Below are 22,236 nucleotides of genomic sequence, written 5' to 3'. Positions count from 1 at the left end.
AGTCTGGCTAATGGGCTGCACCCAAAAAGTATTCCAGGTTGCTGTATCACAGGTAAAATTGAAAAAAACCCATGAAAAAACCTTGTCTGTGGGGAGGAACTTTTAACCACCCTAATCCTGCCAGCAGAATTCTAACTGAATTTCTTAGCCCACTCCCATGATTTCCATAGGCAGATGCCCATTTCAGAGAACTATCTGATAGGCAGTGGCATCAAGTGCAACTATAAAAGTTTTTCCTCATAGATATTGGTAATTTGGAATTGAAATACTTTAAGCTTTAAAGACAGTGGTTTAAGCTACTTTCCCCAAGGAAGAACATAGAAAGTGCAAACTGAAATATGACATCAATTAAGTCAGTTTCCTGAGTTTAAAGTTTCCTTTCTCAGTTTAAAGTTTCCTTTCCAGAATCTACAATGGTATTTACAGATGCACAGTGACATTTAAAACAGATAAACCCAAGGAATCACAGGAAATCCAGGTTGGACAGGACTTCTGGAGATTATCTGGTCCTACCTGCTGAAAGCAGAACCTTATAAGAGTTGGCAACATTTAATAAAGGATAAATTGGGAACATATGAGTTATAATTAAAGTTTTATCAACCTCTATAAATGCAAACTTGTCTAACAGGCACTCCAAAACAGTCTCAGTGTGTATAATAAAGCTGTGACACAATGGTTCATATGCCCTGTGGAGAAGCTCATCAAGCCTTGGGCTACCCAAAGCTCCCTCCTTTCTCTCCCATCACTTGACAGGTGTGTGACAGGAATAAAAGGAGGGAAGGAGGGAGGTCTGCAACATCTCAAGCAACTCATCTGCCTGTGTTTATCCTCTAGTTTATCATGCACATGATTTGGTAAATAAGGACCTGATTTTGACTTACTTCCCCCAAAGTAAGAATTTTCTGTGAGCTTTGAGGAGCTCAATAGTCTGCATGGCTGCAGTTACACAGGTTTGGTTTGGATTACTATGAACTCTATAGTTTTTTTTGGGGTTTTTTTGTAAGATGCTGTTAGTCTGTGTTATCATTGTGTAAAGCTCCGAGAAAATCTTTTGACATTTGATGAACTCAAAATTTCATTTATGACATTGACATCAGATCACACTTTATTTCCTCCCCCTGACAGGATAGCTCTAAAGAACTGTAAACAGCAAAATAACAAACTATCCCTTTGTCTTGGGGGTGGAGAACATCCAGGAACAATGAAAAGCATGGGAAGGAAGATATCACAGAATGAGAAATTCTTCAGCAGGTAAAAGCAGCTAGAGCTTGTTGGAAATTTGCTAAAAAGCCCAAGTTCTGGATGACATTTACTTTTGCAGGCTTCCAAGAAACACAGCTTTTCTAAATCACCTCAACTGTAACATCACAAATGTTTTGGAATTCCTGGACTTGTTCCATACCAACAGCCATGGAATATGCATAGATCATACTAAATCTGGCATGGAAAGAGAGAACCACCAATAACACAAGAGCAACAATACCATGAGAGCAGGAAATTCTGTGTGAGGTAGAGATAAAACTGAGAAGCCTGAAGTTCATGCCTAGACACAAGTCCATTTTTTACTGTAGATTCCTGTCCTGCCAAACGATAGCACAGCTGCAATATTACTTTACACATTCTGTATTAGGCTTCCACTACTATTTTATTACTATATAGATGTCTACATAACCAGTTTTCAATTGGTTACATTCCCTGAGAGAATAAAAGAAGAGGAAACCATCTGATTTTCATTAAGAACTATTTGAAAGATATCACATATAAAAACCATCACTCTCTCTTATGGACGAGAGCTCCAGTAACATCCAATACTTCCCCCCAAGTATAAAGCTCTCATTATGTTTCATTTTTGACCAATCAGAACAGAAGAGTTTCATTTTCAAATAATTTACAGCTTAAATAGGACAGGTTGAAACCTAAATACCCTGACAGGAAACTCCATACCATGCATAGCGTGCTTTGGACCAGAGAGAAGTTTCACCAAGGCCCAGAAGGCATCTTCTTCATTCATGAACATCAGGAGCAAAGCTGTGATCTGGCTCATTCCCTGACAGTATCCAACTTCCTGGAAATCATACAGTGGAAATATTAAAATGCTGGAAACAAAAGCCTCATAGGCATGAGCTTTTAGCTTTTCTTTGAGTTAGTGGAGGAAAGATGATGCCAGTCCTGATGGCAAAGCTTCCCACCAAGCACACTTCATATTTAAGCATTCAAAATATTGATAGATAGAAGGAATGATGTACAACCCTCCAACTGAAAAATAACCTGGAAGTATTGATTGCTCATTAGAACTCACTACTGATGAACAAAATCCTTGGCCAGTACTAATATTTTCAAGTTACTGTATCATCTTTTTATCCAACGGATGCATTTGTCATTTAATTGTAATTTGGGGAATTTTATGGAGGGTGAGAGTATCTGGCTTTGTTCTTGTTTACAGTCAGGTAATCATCTGATAAACACAGGAATTTTCAACAGTGACCTGTAACTATAAACTTGCTCAAGTTTAGCAGCTCAATAGCAAGCAGCTGTAATAAACCCAAAGAAAAAAGTTATTGTTCCAAAACTGAACTTGAGTGCTTCCACTGCTATTAATTTTGGATTTTATGGCAGGAACCAGCTGTCACTATCATTCAGCTGCAAAGATAACCCCATCAATAAAGCATTTGTAAAGACAATTACTTAATTGTAGAGTAAGTTTTTTCAGGTTTACAAGTTCTTAGCACAACTTTATTCTAGAGATAAAAACAAAGCATAAGAATTGCTACACATTAAGAGGAAAAATACAACAAGAAGTGCAAAATAACTTAAAAAATACAACAAAAAGTGCAAAATAAAAATTTCACTATAATATTCTCATCATTACACTTTGATGATTGATTTTAAATATAATTATTTATGCAACTTGAAAATACCAGTCCAGTATTTTATATGAGGTAGAAAAGGTCAGACAGAAAGGTTACATTTCCTAGAACTTTGAAAAAATCCAAACCAACCAGTATTTCATTCAAGTACATGCTTTAATTTCTCTTTCCTCTTCTAAAGTTAACATATTGACTTCTGGGGAGTTGCTAATGGATATAAAATGGAAGATGTACAGAAATGTTCAAAATGGGCCCAAGGAATGAGGGACAGTTAAACCACAGTTAAATGTGGACATGAAGGCATTTCTTTTTCTATTTTTAGCACACAGCCAAAAGACATTACCAAACATATAAGCTTCTAACCCTTATGATACAGTCTGGGAACCCCACTCCAATAAATCCCGTTCAGGACTGCAGCCAAGACCAAGCACTTATGTAAAGATGCAACCTTTTAAACTAATTCCAATTTTTTTTAACCTTTCAGGTTATGAAATACACCTGTGGACTTCAACATGCATCTTTCTGCAGTATTTTCCTCTCCATCATTCAAATGAAAGGGAGGCAGATAATATAATGGGGGAAATATCAGTCACATAACACTCCAGCACAACACAAATTCAGTATTCTTATTACAAATTGTAAGCACAGTTCAGTCTGTCCAATAAAACTCATAATTCAGATGCTTTATTTTAACTTCAGCTCAAAATATGTCAACAAATAATTTTTTTCTATGTACTTCTAAAGGTCTCTGAAATGTTTGTTGGTTTTTTTAGGGAGAAAGAGATGCAAGTTATTATCTGAGAGCACATTCAGAGAAAGCAGATTTAAGTGTGAAGGAGCACAGCTTACCGTATTATATATGGAATATGCAGCTAAAATATGGAACAAAGATTGTTGCCTGGAGAAATAAGAGCAGAAAATGAAAAAACTATAGTATTATCTTTTATAAAAACAGAAAAACATAGAAGCAGTGAAACTGCATTTTGGAAACATGTTTTCCCAATTTAACTTGTCTAGCACTAAAGAACAGGATAAACCAGGTTTGACAACAATAAGAGCTTCTGATTTCAAGCCTATTTTGTAATTAGCACCTTTATGATGTTTTACACGTTGAAATGTTTCAAAAAGTATCAATATACATTAGAAGAGAGTAATGATACATCATCACTTTTACAGACAGGTAAAGTGAAACATTGCATGGGTGACATTTCAAACACTGATTTATTCTGAATGCCAAAATTTAAACTCCCCAAACTTGTTTTCTGTGCTTGCAGAACACTAACAGCTGTTACTGATTCCAAACAGAGATGTAGAAGTGAAGATGTGAAATACACAAAGCAGCCACAAAGGTGTCTTAATCTTGGCACTGAAATTAAAGTCTGCTCTAGTGACTGCTACTGTCAAACTGAAGAAAAACAATATTAACTCTGGCTCAGCATCCTGTGCTCAACCCTCTGTTGATCTCTGGGTACTTCAGAGCTAGAATTACAGAAAGCTTTGTAGAGGCCCTTTGCTCTCTGCAAAACAGTCTAACTTGTGAAGGTAGGCAGAGAAAAAGCCCCAAACACCACCAATCCAGCCAGCATCACTCTGCTCTTTCCAAGTCGTGTATGAAAGTAACAGTGGAGAGCTCTCATAATCAACTTTAAACTCACAGCTACTTTTTGTCACCTGTTCAGGAGAGAATCTGGATACCTGAATACCTACTTTCATCTACAAGTAAAACTGCTAAAATTTAACAGCAGAGCTTTGCATATTGTCCTTTTTCTGTCCAGTGAAAAATCTCTCCCTGTTACTAATCAATGAATGGAAAGACATACTAGCAGGCTAAATAAAAGAAAGCATAAGCCAGAAGGTGCTTATTTTCATTTGGAAAAAGGATTTATACTTGGAGAATTTTATCAAAACATCTTCATTGTGGCATTTTGGTTCACCCTCTTGCAGAACTGAAGTTTAGCCATTCTCCAGTAACCAAAGAAAAGTGTAACAAGGTACTAGACTTCAAGCTGGAGCCTCATTTTACAATGACAAACTATCAGTGAACACTGGAACTTCCTGTAACCTCAGCTGACCACATGAAACTGAGCATAGGAGCTCAGTCTCGTTCACAGTTCCCTACACAGAATAACAGTGACTTCAGCATTATTTACACTAAATGGTAGCACTGAAGACCTGTAAAAGAATGAACCTTCAAAGATATGCAGTTTTCTTAAAAGTCAAACAAGCAATTGACTCGCCCAGGGGACTTTATTTCATTGCTATGTGAAATGATTTCTGAATTTTTCATCGAGGCATTGCTGGAAATGCATAATATATGTACAGTAATTCTGAGATCTGTTCCAAGTGTGAAATTGCTTTAGGCAGCCAAAGGCTTTCCCGTGGACTCTGAGGGCATGGTTACACCAGCCACAGGGACTGGAGCTGGCTCTGCCTGTGTTAACCCCAAACTGAAGAGGCAACGAGCTCCTGTTGACATCTAAAATGTGTGCACAGAACACAGAGAGGCCCGAGGAGCACAGGCACTGCCAGCCCTGCACAAATGGATCTGAACTGCACTGGCTGTGTGGAACCATCTCAGCCTGAGAATTACTGCTCTGTGCCCCTTCCTTACAGCCTTCAAAGAAATTCCCCTGATTCAGGATTTTTCCACAAAATATCTAGAATAATAATGTAAGAAAATGTTTCTTTTATTATCACATTAAAGCCCACAGCTCTGAGTACCACTTTTTGAGAACAGCAGACTACCATAAAATCTGCCTTGGCAAGAAAAGGAGATTAAAAACTCAACTAATACAGAGACAGAAGGGGAAAAATACCCTCTTCTTCTCAGCAGGGTGCTGATGCTGCAAGCAAGCAACAATACTGATGTTTGCATCCCCGCTTTTTTCACTATCAAGCATTTTTAAAGATGACAGCTGCCTAATATTCCTCCTCTAGTGGCAGCAAAAAAATACAACGAAACAAAACATTTTGAAGAAATCCAAAAGCACTATGGCCTACAGTTGTAAACAATTAAATGCTCACTTACAAAAAGTCTGCTTTATTTGGTTCTGAATTAGATAAAGGAAGAATACAAAATCCAAAGGAAGGCTAAAACCTCTGGGGAGATGAAGTCTACTCACTTCACACCGTATCTGTCCCGGAACATGATGTTGTCTCTGTACGTGCGGTTCACATCGAGGTCAATTTGTCGAATATCTGGTGAAGACCCTCGTGCTTGACACTTCAATTTCTGGGATCACAGTAAAGAACAGAAGTTTGAAATTGTGAACTCTAAAAAAGCAGAAATCTTCTCGACTGTACAGCTATGTTGAATTAATTGCCATCATGGGATTTAAAACAATACAGGATAGCAACTTACAAGCTTAACAGTTTTAACTTCCAAAATAAGCATGTACATGTACAAATTCTATGTGTCAGAAACAGCCACAGGGTAAAGATATAGAAAGAACAATCCTGTAATACACATATTTTTTGACACATCATTCACGACCCATATTAAAGATTGCTTCAGCATTTTAAATTTCTTATTGTCATTTCTGAGGCAGGTACAGCACTAGAGAAAGAAAATTAATTTTGCTACTCAGGAACAGGAACCTGAGATGCAAATGCTCTAGACTAGACTTTAAGCAAATGATTTAGTGTGGTTTTCATACTTCTCCTGTCTTTTCTCTAGCAGAAGTAATAGCTACATAGCTGCCAGTTATTATCTAAATATAGATAATGGACATTTCTCTAGTAATTTCCTCTTTCTGTTCTAATCTAATTTGGCTGTAGAATATGTCTACTTTAGCACTTGCTTTAGTGTTTTATAATTAAATCCATTTTTGTAATTGAATACTTATGAAACCTGCACAGGTTTAGACTGACACCTTATTTTTTGCACTTAGAATAATTTTCTCTTGACTCTCATTCATTTACTCTCACTTCTGTCAGTAAAAGTTGAATTTGCAAGACCTTGGATTCAACATGGTATTTTTCAAACATTACTTCTGACTATAAGAGAATACCACAGACAATCAAAAGGCAAAACTCTATGGACTCTGGTTGCAAGAACACAAGAGTAAAGTAAAAAACGATAATAACAAAGGGGTCAAACAGGGAACAATAACGTGCATCAAGTCTGTTGAACACAACCAAATCTTAAGGCACATGAGGAATTACTTGTAAGTCATTGAACCAACACAACACTAACCACAATCTCAGCTATGTGCTCCTTTCAGTACAATTTAAACTGAAAACCCAGAATGATTTGTCCCCCAGACAGACAGAAAAGCAGCAAAGTGAAAATTTCTAGTTTTAAACACCTATGATATGATGGAATATAGAAAAAGAAGCACCCTAAGACCTTGCAATCTCTCACATGTGAAAGAACAGAAAGGTACCAAAAGTTTGAGAAACAGGAAGGACAGAAGGTTAAGAACTGAAATTTCCCCTGCAAAGAGAACTGAAAGAAGCTATTTGACCTACAATAAACGTTTATTATCCTTCTGACTTTAAGGTGTGCAGTTTGTAAGTGACACTTGCAGTGAGCAGTGTTAGTATCACTTCAGGAAATAGGAAAATAGAGAGCAGCAAGATGAGTATATCACAAATAAATCAGATAATGATGGAAGAAACTCTACTTCTGTATCTGAAGTACAAACATTTCTTTGTTCTGCATTGAGCACTAGATGACATTAGTAATTCCTGAAGATTATTTCACCTATTTTTACATGCATCTAATTTTACTTGGCATTCTTTCTCACAACTACATTATTCAACATAACCTGTTATACCTCCTTTGGATCTCCCACTAGTCTTATTGAGGAATTTAAAATATAATAGTCAGAAAAAGCAGCCTGTTAGACTAAAGTACAAGAAATAGGAGGAAGGTAATGGACACCAAAATTTAGATAACTTCAACACCAACACCCATCTTCTTTCATAAGAACCCTCATCTACTCAGACTCATTCTCAGCTCAGCTTTTTCCTAGCTAAAACAAGCAATAGAGTGCAATGTAATTTCTAATTTATTTTTTTAACATTCCATAACAGCAAAGGCTTAATAAAGACTGTAGCTTTAGTACATGGTATTTTAAAATTAATATTAAGTTGAAATTCTACAAACTCACATTATAAAAGTCTTTCATTTCTTCTTTCATCTTCGGAACATCAAGCAACAAGGACCAGACTTGCCCTCTCAACTGCAGTGGGATCCCTTTATAAATTCTCCTATGAAACTGCAAAAAAAGAAAAGAAGGTAAAAATGCAGCCCAATTTACAATGCTCTGAGTAAAATGAATAGTGATGCACAACATGCTAAAGAGAAAAATGGAATTACACCAAGCACCCCAAGAAAGGGATGACCTGCTGGGGACAAAGTGTTCCAGTGTATTTTGAACAATGTGTCCAGCAGTGCCATTTGGGACCTCTTGCCAGAATCCAGAGGCATAGGGACAAAATAGACACATGGGCCAAACCATCCCAGGTGATGTTTTCAAGTCAGGACTTTAGCATGTAGGAAGGTCTATCCAAATTGTATCACCTCTGCTCAGCTAATTTTGCAATTTAGATCCCAAAAATCAGATTCTTAGCAACACTATTTCAGGATAAGCCACAAATAGCTCACTGTAATTACAGTCTATAAATATAAATAGCAAAAAGCAAGCAACAAAATCACAAAGCTTTAAAAATTATCAGTAGAAACCCAAAAGCAGAACTGATTTTTGAATTCTTCTAAAACCGTGACAGTATGTTCAAATGTATGTGTGCAAGGAAACAAAGTGTGAGATCACAAAAAACCAGAATGTGCCATTTCTAAAGCTAACAGATCTCACATTCTATTTCTAAACTAACAATCAATCTCCTACATGCATATAAAAACATTTGCAAAAAAAAACCAACAAAAGAACACAAAAAGGTGTTATCATCTTTTGAAGTCATATTTAAGACAAGGAAAATTAAAAAGACAACTGTGACACAGAAAATGAACCTGTCTGAAATTATGTTTTTAGCAGTATTTTAATGATTACACAGGGAGACAATTAGGTTTAAAAGAGAACAAACCACACACAACCACTCCCCAATTTTTTATTCATGTTTATCCCACAATGGAAGTTAGACCTTAAAAATTTCAGTTGACAAAGCTACCACTTCTTTAAACATTTTTATAAAAGTTATTTTTGCAGTAAGAAATATTTTAAAAGCCATGTCCTCCTCAAAGACAGGACTGTTCTTCTTTTCACATATTTCACATCTCCAGTTTTGGGAAATTAATGAACCCCTCGTTGCAGTGTATTTCCAACCCTCCTGCCATTTGGAATCTATCAGCTCTTTAAACGTGTCTTTAATGCCAGCAAGGATTTGTGTCTGGATTGCAGAATCTCTAACTCTTGCACAAGTAAGGTTATGAGTTTCTTCCCTTGTTCCTTTTTCAAATAAAAACCATAAACTTGTATAAGATACAACAGCCATCCTGGAGGCTGTCCACAAAAAAAATGTTGTGCTTCATAAAGAAAACTTTGCTGCATTAATACAAAGAATGCTAAAGCAGCAACACTTGCAGTGTGAGCACAGCTGTGCCAGTAGAGTTTTTTCTGTAAAGATGAAGAACAACATACAGAGCTCCAAAGCAGTCTTCTCTACAGATGGATACCCTGAGCTCAGGTCACACAGCATTTCAGTGTGTGTCAAACCAGACACAAGGTACCTGCTTGTGGGAGAGAAGAAAATTCCATCTTTTGAAAGCCAAACACCCCCAACTGCAGAGGAGTCGTCCTAGCAAAATATTAGCCTGTCTACTGGAAAGCAGAATGAGCCAAATTTGCAATATCTTTTCTGGAAATTTGGAAGAAAACTATGGAAAAAACATGCAGTGATCTATGTCCTCAGTGACAGGTCGTTTTATTCCTCAAACCCATATGCAGCAACAGAATACCTTCACAACAAACATTTTTGTCAGCTAATTATAATTTTGTAACTCATTTTCAAATGTCTCCAAGAACAAAAGGTTATTAATGAAGACAACTGGTTGAAAAATAAATTCTCAAGACTACTGTTGTTGTATAAATTAGTATTTTGGGAGAAGGTCAGGTAGATATAAAAGGCCAGAAATAAGCTTTTATAGTAATAGCTTCCTATTCAAACAGAATTAAAACAACTCAAACCATCCATCCAAATTGTGGAGTTGTTGAGGGTCTTTTTGGAAAATTAAACTGAAGAAGAATCTCCAGTTTCAGAGGAGTCCATGGCATTTACAATTTTCCCATCTTCTGCACTGCCTAGATTGAAACAGCCAAAGGCTAGAAGAGCCCTTAAAGCTGAGAGAGAGAACTGTGGAAGCACTTTTCACAGAAAAGTTTGAGAAGTGAGTTGCAAACAACTTTATAAAGAGCAGAAAGGACAGAGAGGTGAACAGTTTCATCAGCCAACTACAGCTATGCCAAAAAAACAACAACAACAACAAAAAAAAAAGCAAACATTTTCAGTAGCTAAGTTTTGAATCGTTGCTCTACCTGGCAGAATAAACCCAAATAACATTCACAGCTTCTTGCAAACCATTTTAGATCTGTGTTCAACTGACTCTGCTGTTCCACCTATTCTTTTATTGAGGCAGAGAAAAAGCTCTCAGTCATCCCAAGTCATTACCAGGTCCTGCCTACAGACTCAGCAGAACACAAGACCAAAGACTTTCACTACCTGATACAGAGGAGAGAAATGTCACTCAGTCTGGCATGGGCTCCACTGCACAAACAAGAACATGGAAACAAGTGTGAAAAATTTCATATCCAATGGAAAACTGAGAGGAGTGGCTGATACACCAAGAGGGTTGTCCTGCCATCCAGAGGGATGTTAACAAGCTGGAGAAATGGGCTGCCAGGAACCTCACAGAGTTCAACAAGGAGAGGTGCAAAGTCCTGCACCTGGGAAGGAACAACCCCAGGCACCAGAACATTCCAGGGGTCACCAGCCAGAAAACAGCTCAGAAGAAAAGGACCTGGGGGTCCTGGTGGACACCAAGTTCAGCAGGAGATGGGGCAGTGCCCTTGAGGCAAAGATGACAAGAGGGGATTCTTTCCCTCTGCTCAGCACAGTGAGTCCAGTTTGTCACAATCATATTTTCTGAAAAATCTCTTCACCCAGGATTTTCTCCTGGGAAGTTGAGAAGCCTCAGAGAAAAAGGAAAACAAATTCTTATGTCATTTGCATCTCCTGTGTTGAGCTCACATGTGGAATGTGTTTGGAGATTGTTTACCCACAGGTGATTGTTTCATTGGATTCTGCTGGGAGTTGTTTTCACTCTTTGGCCAATCAGGGCCAAGCTGTGTCGGGACTCTGGAGAGAGTCCAGAATTTTCATTATTATCTTTTTAGCATTGTGTAAGTATCCTTTCTGTATTCTTTAGTATAGTTTAGTATAGCATTCTTTAATATAATATAGTACCATAAAATAATAAATTAGCCTTCTGAGAACATGGAGTCAGAGTCATCATTCCTTCCTGCCATGAGGGATCCTGTAAATACAATACCAGTTCTCACCACAGGACAGACATGGACACATTGCAGAGGGTACAGAGATGATGAGACTTTACCACCTTTGCCATGAGGAGAGGTGAGAGGGCTGGGACTGTTTAGCCAGGAGCAAAGACTCAGGGGGATCTTATCAATTTGTCTTCTGCACCACCCTGAAAGGAGAGTGCAAAAAGGACAGAGCCAGGCTCTGTTCAGTGGTGCCCAGTCACACAGCCAGAGGCAATGGGAACAAACTGAAACACTGGAGATTCCCTCTGAACATCAGGAAACATTTTTTCTCTGTGAGGGTGACAGAGCAGTGGCACAGGTCACCCAGTCAGGTTGTGGTGTCTCCAACCTTGGAAATCTCAAAAGCCATCAGGACATGGTCCTGGGCAGCTGGAGGTGGCCCTGCTCAAGCAGGTGCTGGACCAGGTGACCTCGAGAGGCCCCTTCCAAGTCCAACCTTTCTGTGACCCTGTGCAATGCTGCAGTTTTGTGAAAATGACACAGCTGCGCTGCATCTTGGGGAGTGAGAGGGGAACTCACACACATTTCACTGCAAAATTCATTTCTGATAATCATTCAGTCACCAAACAGTTAAAGAAAATATAAATGAGCACAGTGATTATTAGCTAGCTGAATGCCTTCACCATAAGCACCATGCTAGTGCCCTCTGCTGTCTTTTATGTCCTTATGTAATACCAGGTAAAACATCTGCTGAGAAATGCTGTTTGTATCTATATACTTGCAGAACACTCATCTACTTTCCTGCCCTCTCTGAATTAATAATTCAAACAGAAAGTAGAAAATTCAGGAAGTTACTTTTTTCTTCTGCTTCTGGAAAGATGAAATACTGAGTAATTTTAAATAATCTGTGCAGATTTAGGCTTTCTTAAGATAGTCACTCAAACCAAAGCAAATACATAAACTCAGAGTTCAGATAAAAAGACAAATTTATAAAAACATTCATCATTCAAATAATGGGGTTATGGGATGTGGGATGTTCCTGTCAGCACAGGACATAGAAAAAAGAAAGTGATGCTGGATACTTATAATTATATAAACATAGGATAGATAAAAACACAGGTTTAAATTCTGTAGCACATCTAAGCTGATATTCAGACAAGCACAGCAGTCAAACTCCTGCAATTACTAATAAGATTGTTGACCCTGAAGTAGGTAGGAGAAACTGACACTATATCAGTCCCCATCACGTGGGAATTCAAAGGAGCTTCTCATGCAAAAACAAATTGGACTATAAATACACTGAATATACAGAATGAACTAAAACCCTTATAAAGCAAGAAAAAAAAACTAGCTATCATCTCAATGAAGGCCATCATATCCAACATGCAAAAACACCTGAAAAATAAACAACCTCCCCTTCCTTGCCTGGCCCCCATCTCTCCAGCTCATGAACCCAACTGGTTTCTGGAAAGAGAAATGAGGCCACTGTCACACAGCACTGGCCTGAAGAGTGGCAAGTGGCCTCAATGCTCCTGCAAGATATAAAGTTGGTTTTCTTGAAAATAAAACTCTCTCAGCTGTCAGGCAGAGCTGCACAAGTAGCAAAGGGACTCTGCCACCTCAAAAAGAATCTGTGATGAGAAACATAAGAATTAAAATCTGAAGTCTCAGAAGAAAGTATATTTATAATGAAAAGAAAATATATTTATAAAGGCTGCTGCCTTTAGAGGTTCTTCAGCTTCTGTGGGTTGCAAAACAGGAAGAAAAAGTGCAAACAGAAGAGTTGCTCCATCTCATTCAAAAATCTCAGGAATTCAAAGAGGGTTCTTCATTAAGGCTCTGTGTTCAGACTCCAAACGAACTGGAGACTTGATTATTACACTGTGTGTGAATGCCAGAACAGCTGGAAATGGCAGCTACCCTGATTGTTTCTCTTCTTCCTTTCCCCTTCAATTTAGGCAACTTCAATCACAGATAGATGAAGGCAGACAGGGAAAGACAGAAATACTTTGGTGGAAATACTCAAATGGGAATACAACATATAACAGTTTTATTTAATCTTTCCTGAAAGTTATGATCATACTAAGCCAGGAAGGATTTACTATCTGTGGGTGGCTGATTGTACCCTGAACTACTAAGCAGTAGAATACAAATAGGAAATAAAAGCACAAATAGAGAAGGACCATGCTGAAACACAAACTTTGCTGCTCTGTGACACTTCCTGCATAAGAAATGACTGATGGGGAGATGAAAGCTTTATTTTGACAAATATCAATAAAGCAAAGACACAAGGGCAGTTTCATACTTCAGAGTGGTATCTGTAAGAGCCATGAAAACTCCACTGAAAGAGATGCCTAAATAACCACACAGGAATCAAGGAGTTTTATACACAAAGAGCAAGTCAGACAAAAGCACCAGGAGGCCTTTATGAATGAACAGGAGTGCCTGGACAATCTCAAACAGAAAAAGGAAGCCTATGGGGAAGAAGCAAGGACAGGCAGTTTGGAGGAATACAGAGAGATTGTCCAAGCAGCCAGGGATCAGTTGGAGAGCTGAAGCCCTGGTGAGATCACATCTGGCCAAGGACATACAGGCAACAAGAAAACCTCCTAGGTAAGGAAGAAATTCTTCCCTGTGAGGGTGGTGAGACCATGGCACAGGTTCCCAGAGAAGCTGTGGCTGCCCCATCCCAGAAAGTGTCCAAGGACAATTTGGATGGGGCTCTGAGGAAGGTGGTCTAGTGGAAGGTGGCCCTGCCCATGGCAGGGGGCTGGAACTTGATGATCAATAAGGTCCCTTCCATCCCAGGCCATTCCATGACTCTGTGATTCTACACTGTTATGGAGCTGTACATGAGCTCACTTTACTACATCATACTTCACTACCTCTAAACTGTTACCCAAATATGGTAGAGCCTGGCCATTTCTGGTCTCAATATGACAATTCATCCATCTTTTTCCAGTTCCTCATGGGCATACATTCCTCATCTTTATTCCCCATCCCATCTTTTTTACAAGGTTTAGCACAAGAGTTCTAATGGGAAAAGAGTGTGAAGTTTCCAGATGCCTCATCTGTTTCTACCTATCCATCCACTGGATGTAGTTCTTTCATTTAATTCTTTCTTGAATATATATATATACACACACATATATATATATCTGTCTATATATTCTTCAGCAGTCAAGACCAGGAGAAGATGTAAAGTGAAGCATCTCAAATGCACACACACACTCATCACTGTGTTAATGTTTTCTCATTAATTTTCTTTGGGAAGTTGACAGGAAGAGAAAAAGTTCAGAAGCAGCCTATAGGCAGTTCTGCAAGAGTACTGAATGAAAACTGTAGTTTGCAATTAAGCAGATGACAGTTTGGGATAATGGGATCAAATATATGGATTCATTTACAGTATGTGTACAGTATGAACAGATTCCTTCAAGGCAAAGTCTCTTATTATGAAGGCGCATCACATACAGGCTGTCCAAAGTCCTGTATTTTGTACATACCTGCTGCATACCTGGGACCATCACTTTCTCCCTTCTTACCTACTTAAGAGCACAATCATGTCTCAATGTGCCATTTTCCAAAAGCAAGCCATCAGTACAATTATAATCTATAATCCTATAACATTGTTACTATTGTTGTTGCTGCAATGTTCCCTTCAGTGCTGTTTCTAAAGAATACTCATTTCAGGAGCAGCCTGACTGCACAGAAACCATGGCAGTGTCAGGTGATGTGAGTCTTATAACACACACGCTGTTCATTTTCTTCAGCAATTTGTTCCTCTAACATTAACCACTTTATCCAGTCAAGTGAAGGCAGAAAACAAGACTCAGAAACTGTTCCTGCAACTACTCCTTCTGTGCTTCAAGAATGTAAGCTTGGAAAGCTGGTGAATTCTTCCAACACACTTCCAGATAAAAATTGCCTTTAATTGTGAGTTTTGCACAGCTCTGAGAATATGGCCAGGCTTTCCATAAAGAGCAGTGACAAATAATGTCTGGCTTTCCACTGGATGCTCAGGAGAAGGAGTCAGCTGATTCTTTATTGTGTATCTTCTGGTTCACTTAGCACATAAGATGTGAGAGAGCATAAAGAAAACACCCTTGTTTTTTAAACCTCATGTGCTTCACTAGAGTTCCACAATGAGTGAAATTTTTTCCTAGCCTCAAGCGAAGTTCATCCCTTTATGAACATATTGAATTATTCTGGCCCCTATTTATAGTTCAGCCTATAATTTGTTACATGAACTGAAACTCTTTCTGCTCAGCTGATCTGCCAGTCCTTCAGCATGCCTGGTGAAGAGAGGATTATTTATTTAAGTCGGTGTCTCGTGGACTGATGTCACCAATGGCTGAAGAGCACAACCACTGCTGCTTAGATGACACGTGGTTATTGGGTTACCTGAAAGGTCATATTTAACATTCTCTTTGCAAACAAAGCAGCTGTTATGGAAGGGTTTTTATTGTCCCTTTGACTTGGGAACATATTTGATCTTAAAATATCCTTACTCCTACAAGACAAAGAAACAAAGTCACAACAGTTAAGACCTCTAATTTCTCCTCCCAGAGAAAATGGCAGGACAAAAAGTAGGATTATAAGAAAAACTTTGGGAACAAGTAATTATTCTTCATGCATTCACATAATAATTTAAGGAAATGGACTTTCTAGATTCTGAGCTATACCAACAGAAGCCCCAACAGAAAATGCAAAGACAGCTGTCTTGTGTTAAGGTCCTAAGCTGTGTTGAAGAGTAGAAGGAATCTGAGTTTGGGATTCTGTGCATTATCCACCAAACAGCCACAAGACCTGCTATGAAACCTCTCCCCTCCCCTGAAGCCAATGTTGGGAGTACAGCCTCCCCAGCAAATTTTTTTCCAGCTAAAATTCTTCCATAATTTTAAGATGACCAAGACTACAATTCCAGCAAATAAACTGCTCACATGGAAGTCCTCACCTAGCTTTTAAATCAAGTAAAATGAATTTAGCACCTAATGGCACACCTGACATGACCCACTCTCTCCACAGATTATTCTGCACACATGAACACAATTCCCTGCATTTGATCACCAATTTTGTTGGGTAATTACTATTGGGTTATTAGGTATTATTGCATTTTGGAAGAACAAAAAAGCTTATTCTTTCAGTGTGGGGATTGGGGTTTTTTTCAGGTATCAAACAAAGGCAATCTAATTTCAGGGTATACATTCTTTCCAAAATGACAGCCAATGACAAAAGCATGCAGAATTTTACCTTTTCACTATTCTTGTATTTTTCCCAGCTTTTCAGCATCTTAAGCCATTTTGTAGTTCTTTCAATTTCAAGGTTCTTTTGCTGAAAAGGAATTAGAATATTTTAGTAGCTCCACAAAAAATGCATTTAAAGTTGTCTATGTTTTTTTAAAAAAGTACAAGAAAAAGTTTAACAGAGCATTACGAATTTTTTATTCAGTCATCTGAGAACAGCAAAGAGTTCATTTAAAACATCCAAAAAACCAGCCAACCAAAAACCAAGCAGAAACTCTCATTTTCAGCACTATGGATGAACTGTATTTTATAAGAAGGGGTTAAGTACAAGATTTCTAGAAGTTTCTTTTTTACATATTTGGCAAGTTACCAAAAAAAAAAAAAACCAAAAAACAAAAAACGCAAAACAACAAAACTTCAATTTGTTTTTATACTCAATTTTCAGGCAAATAATTTCTGCTGCAAGCCAGTTAAAAGTTAGTTGTCTCTGAAATGATCTTCTTTCCCCAGACTTGCCCTAAACATCATTAGCTTCTGCTTGCAAATGATCACACAAACAATCCCTTCTTAAAAGGCACACAGTTAAAAATGAACAAAAACAAATGCATGTAAAAGTGACACTGCAGGAGCAGAAGTGGGAATAAACTTTAATTTTTAGACATTAAAAGCTAGAAGTCCTTGCCATACTTCTCCTCCTGAAGAATTCAGGCACATTTTCACCTGAATTACCCTGTAACCTAACAGCAAGGATTTCGTCTGAAGATCTATTAGCTTAAATTTTATTACTGACAAGAATATTTCAGTAAAAAGGTGATAGACTGAGAATACAAATCAAAACAAACCCCATTTTCTCAAAATAAATAGTTACATTAAGTAGTCTAGCAAGTACAGCCCTACTACCTTAGAGAGTGCCCTTCTGTCTATAAAAATATTGCTAGAGTTGCCATCAACTTCTCAAATTTGGGAACCAAACAAGCACTGGAATCAGCCATCTTAGCCCACTGAATTTCAAGGCACTTTGGCACCACACAAGGAAAAATCTGTATTTTGTTAGCCCCACAGATAAGACTTAAAGCACTTCTTTTTAGCTCAGTTTTACATTTTGCAAAGTATCTCTGATTATAATACAAAGTTAATAGTTAGCTGTGTGTTGTTACATGTTTTTAATGAGACTGTTTCAACTCTCTCATAAAGCTTTGGAGCAGAAGAACCAGACTGGAAAGGTCAAAGCAAAAAAATGAATGTGTGTGGCTACTGCTTTCTCTTCAGAGTTGAATATAAAAAAGTATTTAGTTTTATTGTAAAGGAGAGCCCCTCTACCTCCAACTTCAAATTCAGGGATTAATAAAGACAGGAAGGATATTCACATGGTTAGTGATTCAATCTGGTAACAATGTAAAAGTTTAATTTTAAAGCTCTGCAGGATACTGAAAAGTTATAAATACTTTCATTAAGTATTTATAAAGTCAATTGCATCCAAAATGTTGAGGGGAATATAAAAGAAAATTACTACTTATTGTCCCAACAGAATCCTAATTTTACCTCTAGCTTTTACCCATCAGAATTTGTGTACTCTTTCTTGGCTATCAATGCAATAAAGTGGGCTTCTTTATCTTCCTGAACTTCTTTAATCCAGGAGCCCAAAGCCTTGCATTAGCAGAAGTATAACTTGATGAAGTTTGGGTCCACCCCAACTATGCATGATAGGGCCACAAAATGTCCTGGAAATAAGTTGGTTTGGGTTTTCAAGTTATTTTTTGTTTAAATTCAAATTCTGTAAGCCTGACACAAGTATAAAACTGTAATGGGGAAAAGAATTGCCCCTACTCTTTCAACCTTACCTAAGTACTCATCTTGCAATCAACTGCCCACATTCCTGTTCAGGTTCTGGCTGTACTGGGCAATATCTCAAATTCAATATCTCAAATAAAAGCCTTTTATATATTTTAAAAAAGATATTTCTTAAGACATTTTAGAGGGGAAGGCTAGAAAAACTATTGTTTCCAAGATGTCACAACACTATTTCTGATTCTCCTTCACACTTGCAACCCCTTTAAGGAATCAGCATTTTCAACATCTCTTAAAGCAGCTGTTCCTTAGGCATAGTTTTTATTCCTGCAGGAATAACAGGAAGTCAGGAAAGGTCTCTGGTCTCAACAGGTTGTTCATGTAATTGGTAAGAAAAATAAAACCCTATCTGCTTCCACAGTCTTTTTGTTGGTATGTTTGATCTGCTTTCAAGATTTCTGGTCTTTGGAGCCAGAAGCTCACTTCAATTGTATGTTTGTTCAAGCTTTTATGTCTTTGTGTCAATTTACCCATTCTCAAGTGATGCTACTGTAGTCAAAATAGCAATTATTTTTGTGTTCAGTTCTTGAAAACTTTTAGCTATTTCTTTTCCTGTCTGAATTATGTTCACTTTTATGTCTAACAGGTACAACACTGAAAACACAGACAGATCTGAGGCAGCTCATTGCAGAGCAGAGGGATGCTGCTACTGCTCTTTCAGACAAGTTCCTTGTAGCTGTCACCAAAAAAAAGAAAAAAAAAATCCATTTATCTGTCTTCTGAGTACATTTTACACTTTGAAGCATTTTTGCCATTGGGAGTAACAGAATCCCTAATTGAAGCAGAGCTGGTTTCCTAGTCTCATGTCAGTAAACAATGCACTGGTGAAAGCACAAAAATCATTAAATTGCTAAGCATCCCTCTCGTGTGCAGCACTCCACCTTCCTGGAGAGCACGAGTGCCAGGGGCTGAGGCTTAAAGCAATGCTTCAGCAGAAACCTCCCACAAAACCAGAACTTGCTGAACTGCTCCCCAGAGAATTTATAATCAAGTAAACCAATGACAAAACCTAACTGAAAATTACTTGCTAAACATTTCACAAACTTCCAAATCAGAGTCAGACCCAGGCTCCAGATTTCCTGAAGGTCAGTTCTCTGGCTCCTTTCCTCCTCCAGAAAACCTTTCCTCCCCTTGTCTTATCTGAGATGTGCTGGATTATTCATGTCAAGGTTAAGTAGTTCATAATGTAGGACAATGATTTGATGTATTTAAGGCATCAAATGTGCAGCAAAGTAATGAAGCACCAAAATGAGTAATTATTACTGCTAATGCAGAGTAAAGGTATTATGACCAAAAATACACACACACAAATACACACACAGAAGTCCGAGCCTAAGAGGTGTTTGGTATCTGAAGAACAGATTCCAAAATCACAAGGATATCAACCTTTACATAAGTTCCAAATGATATGAAAACTTGAGTTAGGAATATTTTTTAAAATTCACAAGGCAAGAGGAAAGCATAAACAGTTCTACCCAGTGACTTCAAAAGATATTGTGCAGAAAGGTTTTAATCTTAGCCTACATTAACATAACACAGTAATCCTTACGGATGGTATCTTGAAAATTGCAGATTCTGACAGGAGCCAGATAAAGCTCAGACCAGCAGAGGTCAGGATACCATCAGGAGTGTAACCAGAAGTCTAATGCAGGAGCATCACTGGATGATTATTAAAACACACTTGCAATTTAACACTGATTCCATAAGTACAGTTTCTATGCTGACACTTGGAGACAGCATAAACAGAATTTGGGACAGAGAACCAAGACACTATTTCCCTCAAATAATTTAAGGCTAACTACAAAGCCACAGTGAATCAGAATTCAAAACACATCTACCAAAGTAGTTGCAAGCTGCCTAATATTTCTGCTCAGAGACTTACCCTCCCTGCTGTGTCCTTCTGATGGAAATGAAATTATACATACATTCACTGTGTTATTAAATGTAATGAAACATGGCAGGAAAAGGCAACTATTTCAGGCTGTGTATGCAAAACCACACATGAACCAAGGCAAAACAAAAGAGACAAGTTCTACTCTGTCACAGTAAGCATCTCTTACTAGCTTCAGTATATAATTGAAGCACAAAATAATTAATTTTCAGAAGCACTGATGCTCTTAACACTCAAAGAGCTGAGCAGCCTTGAAATAAGTCATTCCATCCTTTTTCCATGTATTCTACTGATTTGTGCAGCCAAGAGGGATAACTTAAACTTACAATTTTAAATACTTTGACAGAGTTTTCTGATTTGGTTTGGTCTTGGAGGTAACAACAGACCCGACTGACCAAAGGGAAATACCAACAGTAACTAGGCCCAGATAAGCAGAAATTCAGTTCCCCATTATTTTTTCACATTCCCAACACATCAGCTGTCCAACTACTTCTCCAGAACCCTTCAGCAGCAGAAGGATTTTTGGACTAGGACCTGCAGCAGCTGGAAACAGGACCTGAAATACACCCAGCTCAGCAACTCAGCATTACACCCTCGTGGGCAGCAGGATATTTGTCACCATTTCCCAAAGGAGCAAAGCAGCCCATGCTCCTCAGGACAGCAGCCCACACCTGGGTGTCAGTGCCACCACCTCACTCACATCATCCATCCCCCTGCACAGCTGATGGCAGCTCCAGGCACAGGACCACAGCTTTCACTCTTTCAGGGCAGAGCTGGGTGGGAGCACTTAAGTAGCTCCATTTCCTTCACCAGGCCACAGAAAGGGAGAGGAATATTCACCCTCATTGACAGGAGCAAATGTAAAAACAAGTGGGCCCCCAGGGACCTGTGGGTGAGTTAATGTGGCCTCAAGGACACAGCTCTTAGAGGACTTAGAACGTGCTTCTCTGGAAATGATCATCACTAAAATGCTTCATCAACTCATTTCACAATGATTTATATTTTTAAAAGCTGTAAATCTGTAAATGTTTACTTACTAGTAAAACCTGGAGGACAGCAGACTTACCTTTTCTATCACCGCATCATGGACAGGAAGCTCCTCTGGACTGAAAACAAAGACAAAGTTTATATTAGTCTTGGCTGTTCTTGGCACAAAATCATTTCTCTATAGGCTCTTACAAGTCAGCACTTACACCAGCAATTTGTAGTAACAAGTGAACAAGAATTTGAACAAGAATTCTGAACTATAAAGAACTAATATTTTAAGTACAGAATGAGGATTTTAAATCAAAGTAGCTGCATAACTTTAAAAAAACATTGCATAGTTCAAGAAAACATTTTTCTTCTGTAAAAGCACTCTGTGCTGTCCTACTGAACTGAAATCCAAATGATTCTTGTTTTTTCTTTGACCATACTACTGTTAGCTGATTTACCAACAAAAAAAAAGCTTCCTCCTTCACTACTGTGCTCAAGGAAAGGCACTGAGACTTTGCTTGACTTAGGAGTTAACTCACAGGTTCTCAAAACTACAAATCTCACTCTAAGTAACAAGCAGAAAGTAGCAGAAAAAGAAATTAGTTTTGTTACTAGGTACCTAAGTAATACTAAAAATTAAAGTCGTCTCACTTCTTACCCTATGCCTAAAAAGGCAGCTTAGGAATTTGAAAGCTTGAAGAGCAACCTTTGACCTGATAAATCTTCAGACTTTTCATTCCTTTCATTTCATTCTGAGGCCTCTGACTTCTGTTTTTCATAGCAAAGAAATTTGTGCTTTTCCTCTCAAAACTAACTGGACCATCTCGAAGCCAAGAGAGCCTGCCTTCCCCTGCAGCTTCTGAAAACACAGCAGCTCAATTGTAACAAGCAACTCCCTTCTACTCTTGAGGTCAGATAAATAACACACCCAACAAAACCATGTTTAAAAG

The 22,236-nt window shown here is 38.1% G+C and overlaps 1 protein-coding gene across 3 annotated transcripts in view; it reads right to left on the bottom strand.

Annotated features, from left to right (window-relative positions):
- The window catches only part of USP6NL (USP6 N-terminal like), a 122,983-nt gene that overhangs the window by 29,670 nt on the left and 71,077 nt on the right, over positions 1 to 22,236 (bottom strand). For all 3 annotated transcript variants that reach the window (XM_059847517.1, XM_059847515.1, XM_059847516.1), the window contains 6 exons: positions 21,378 to 21,417; positions 16,580 to 16,660; positions 7,982 to 8,089; positions 5,990 to 6,099; positions 3,717 to 3,765; positions 1,945 to 2,065 (listed from right to left, as the gene is read on the bottom strand). In XM_059847517.1, coding sequence (XP_059703500.1) covers positions 1,945 to 2,065; positions 3,717 to 3,765; positions 5,990 to 6,099; positions 7,982 to 8,089; positions 16,580 to 16,660; positions 21,378 to 21,417 — 509 coding nt within the window. The remainder of the gene's footprint in view (positions 1 to 1,944; positions 2,066 to 3,716; positions 3,766 to 5,989; positions 6,100 to 7,981; positions 8,090 to 16,579; positions 16,661 to 21,377; positions 21,418 to 22,236) is intronic.

Source organism: Haemorhous mexicanus, chromosome 5 (assembly GCF_027477595.1).
Source record: "Haemorhous mexicanus isolate bHaeMex1 chromosome 5, bHaeMex1.pri, whole genome shotgun sequence".
Taxonomy (NCBI): domain Eukaryota; kingdom Metazoa; phylum Chordata; class Aves; order Passeriformes; family Fringillidae; genus Haemorhous; species Haemorhous mexicanus.
This window is presented reverse-complemented; position numbering and strand designations above follow the sequence as displayed.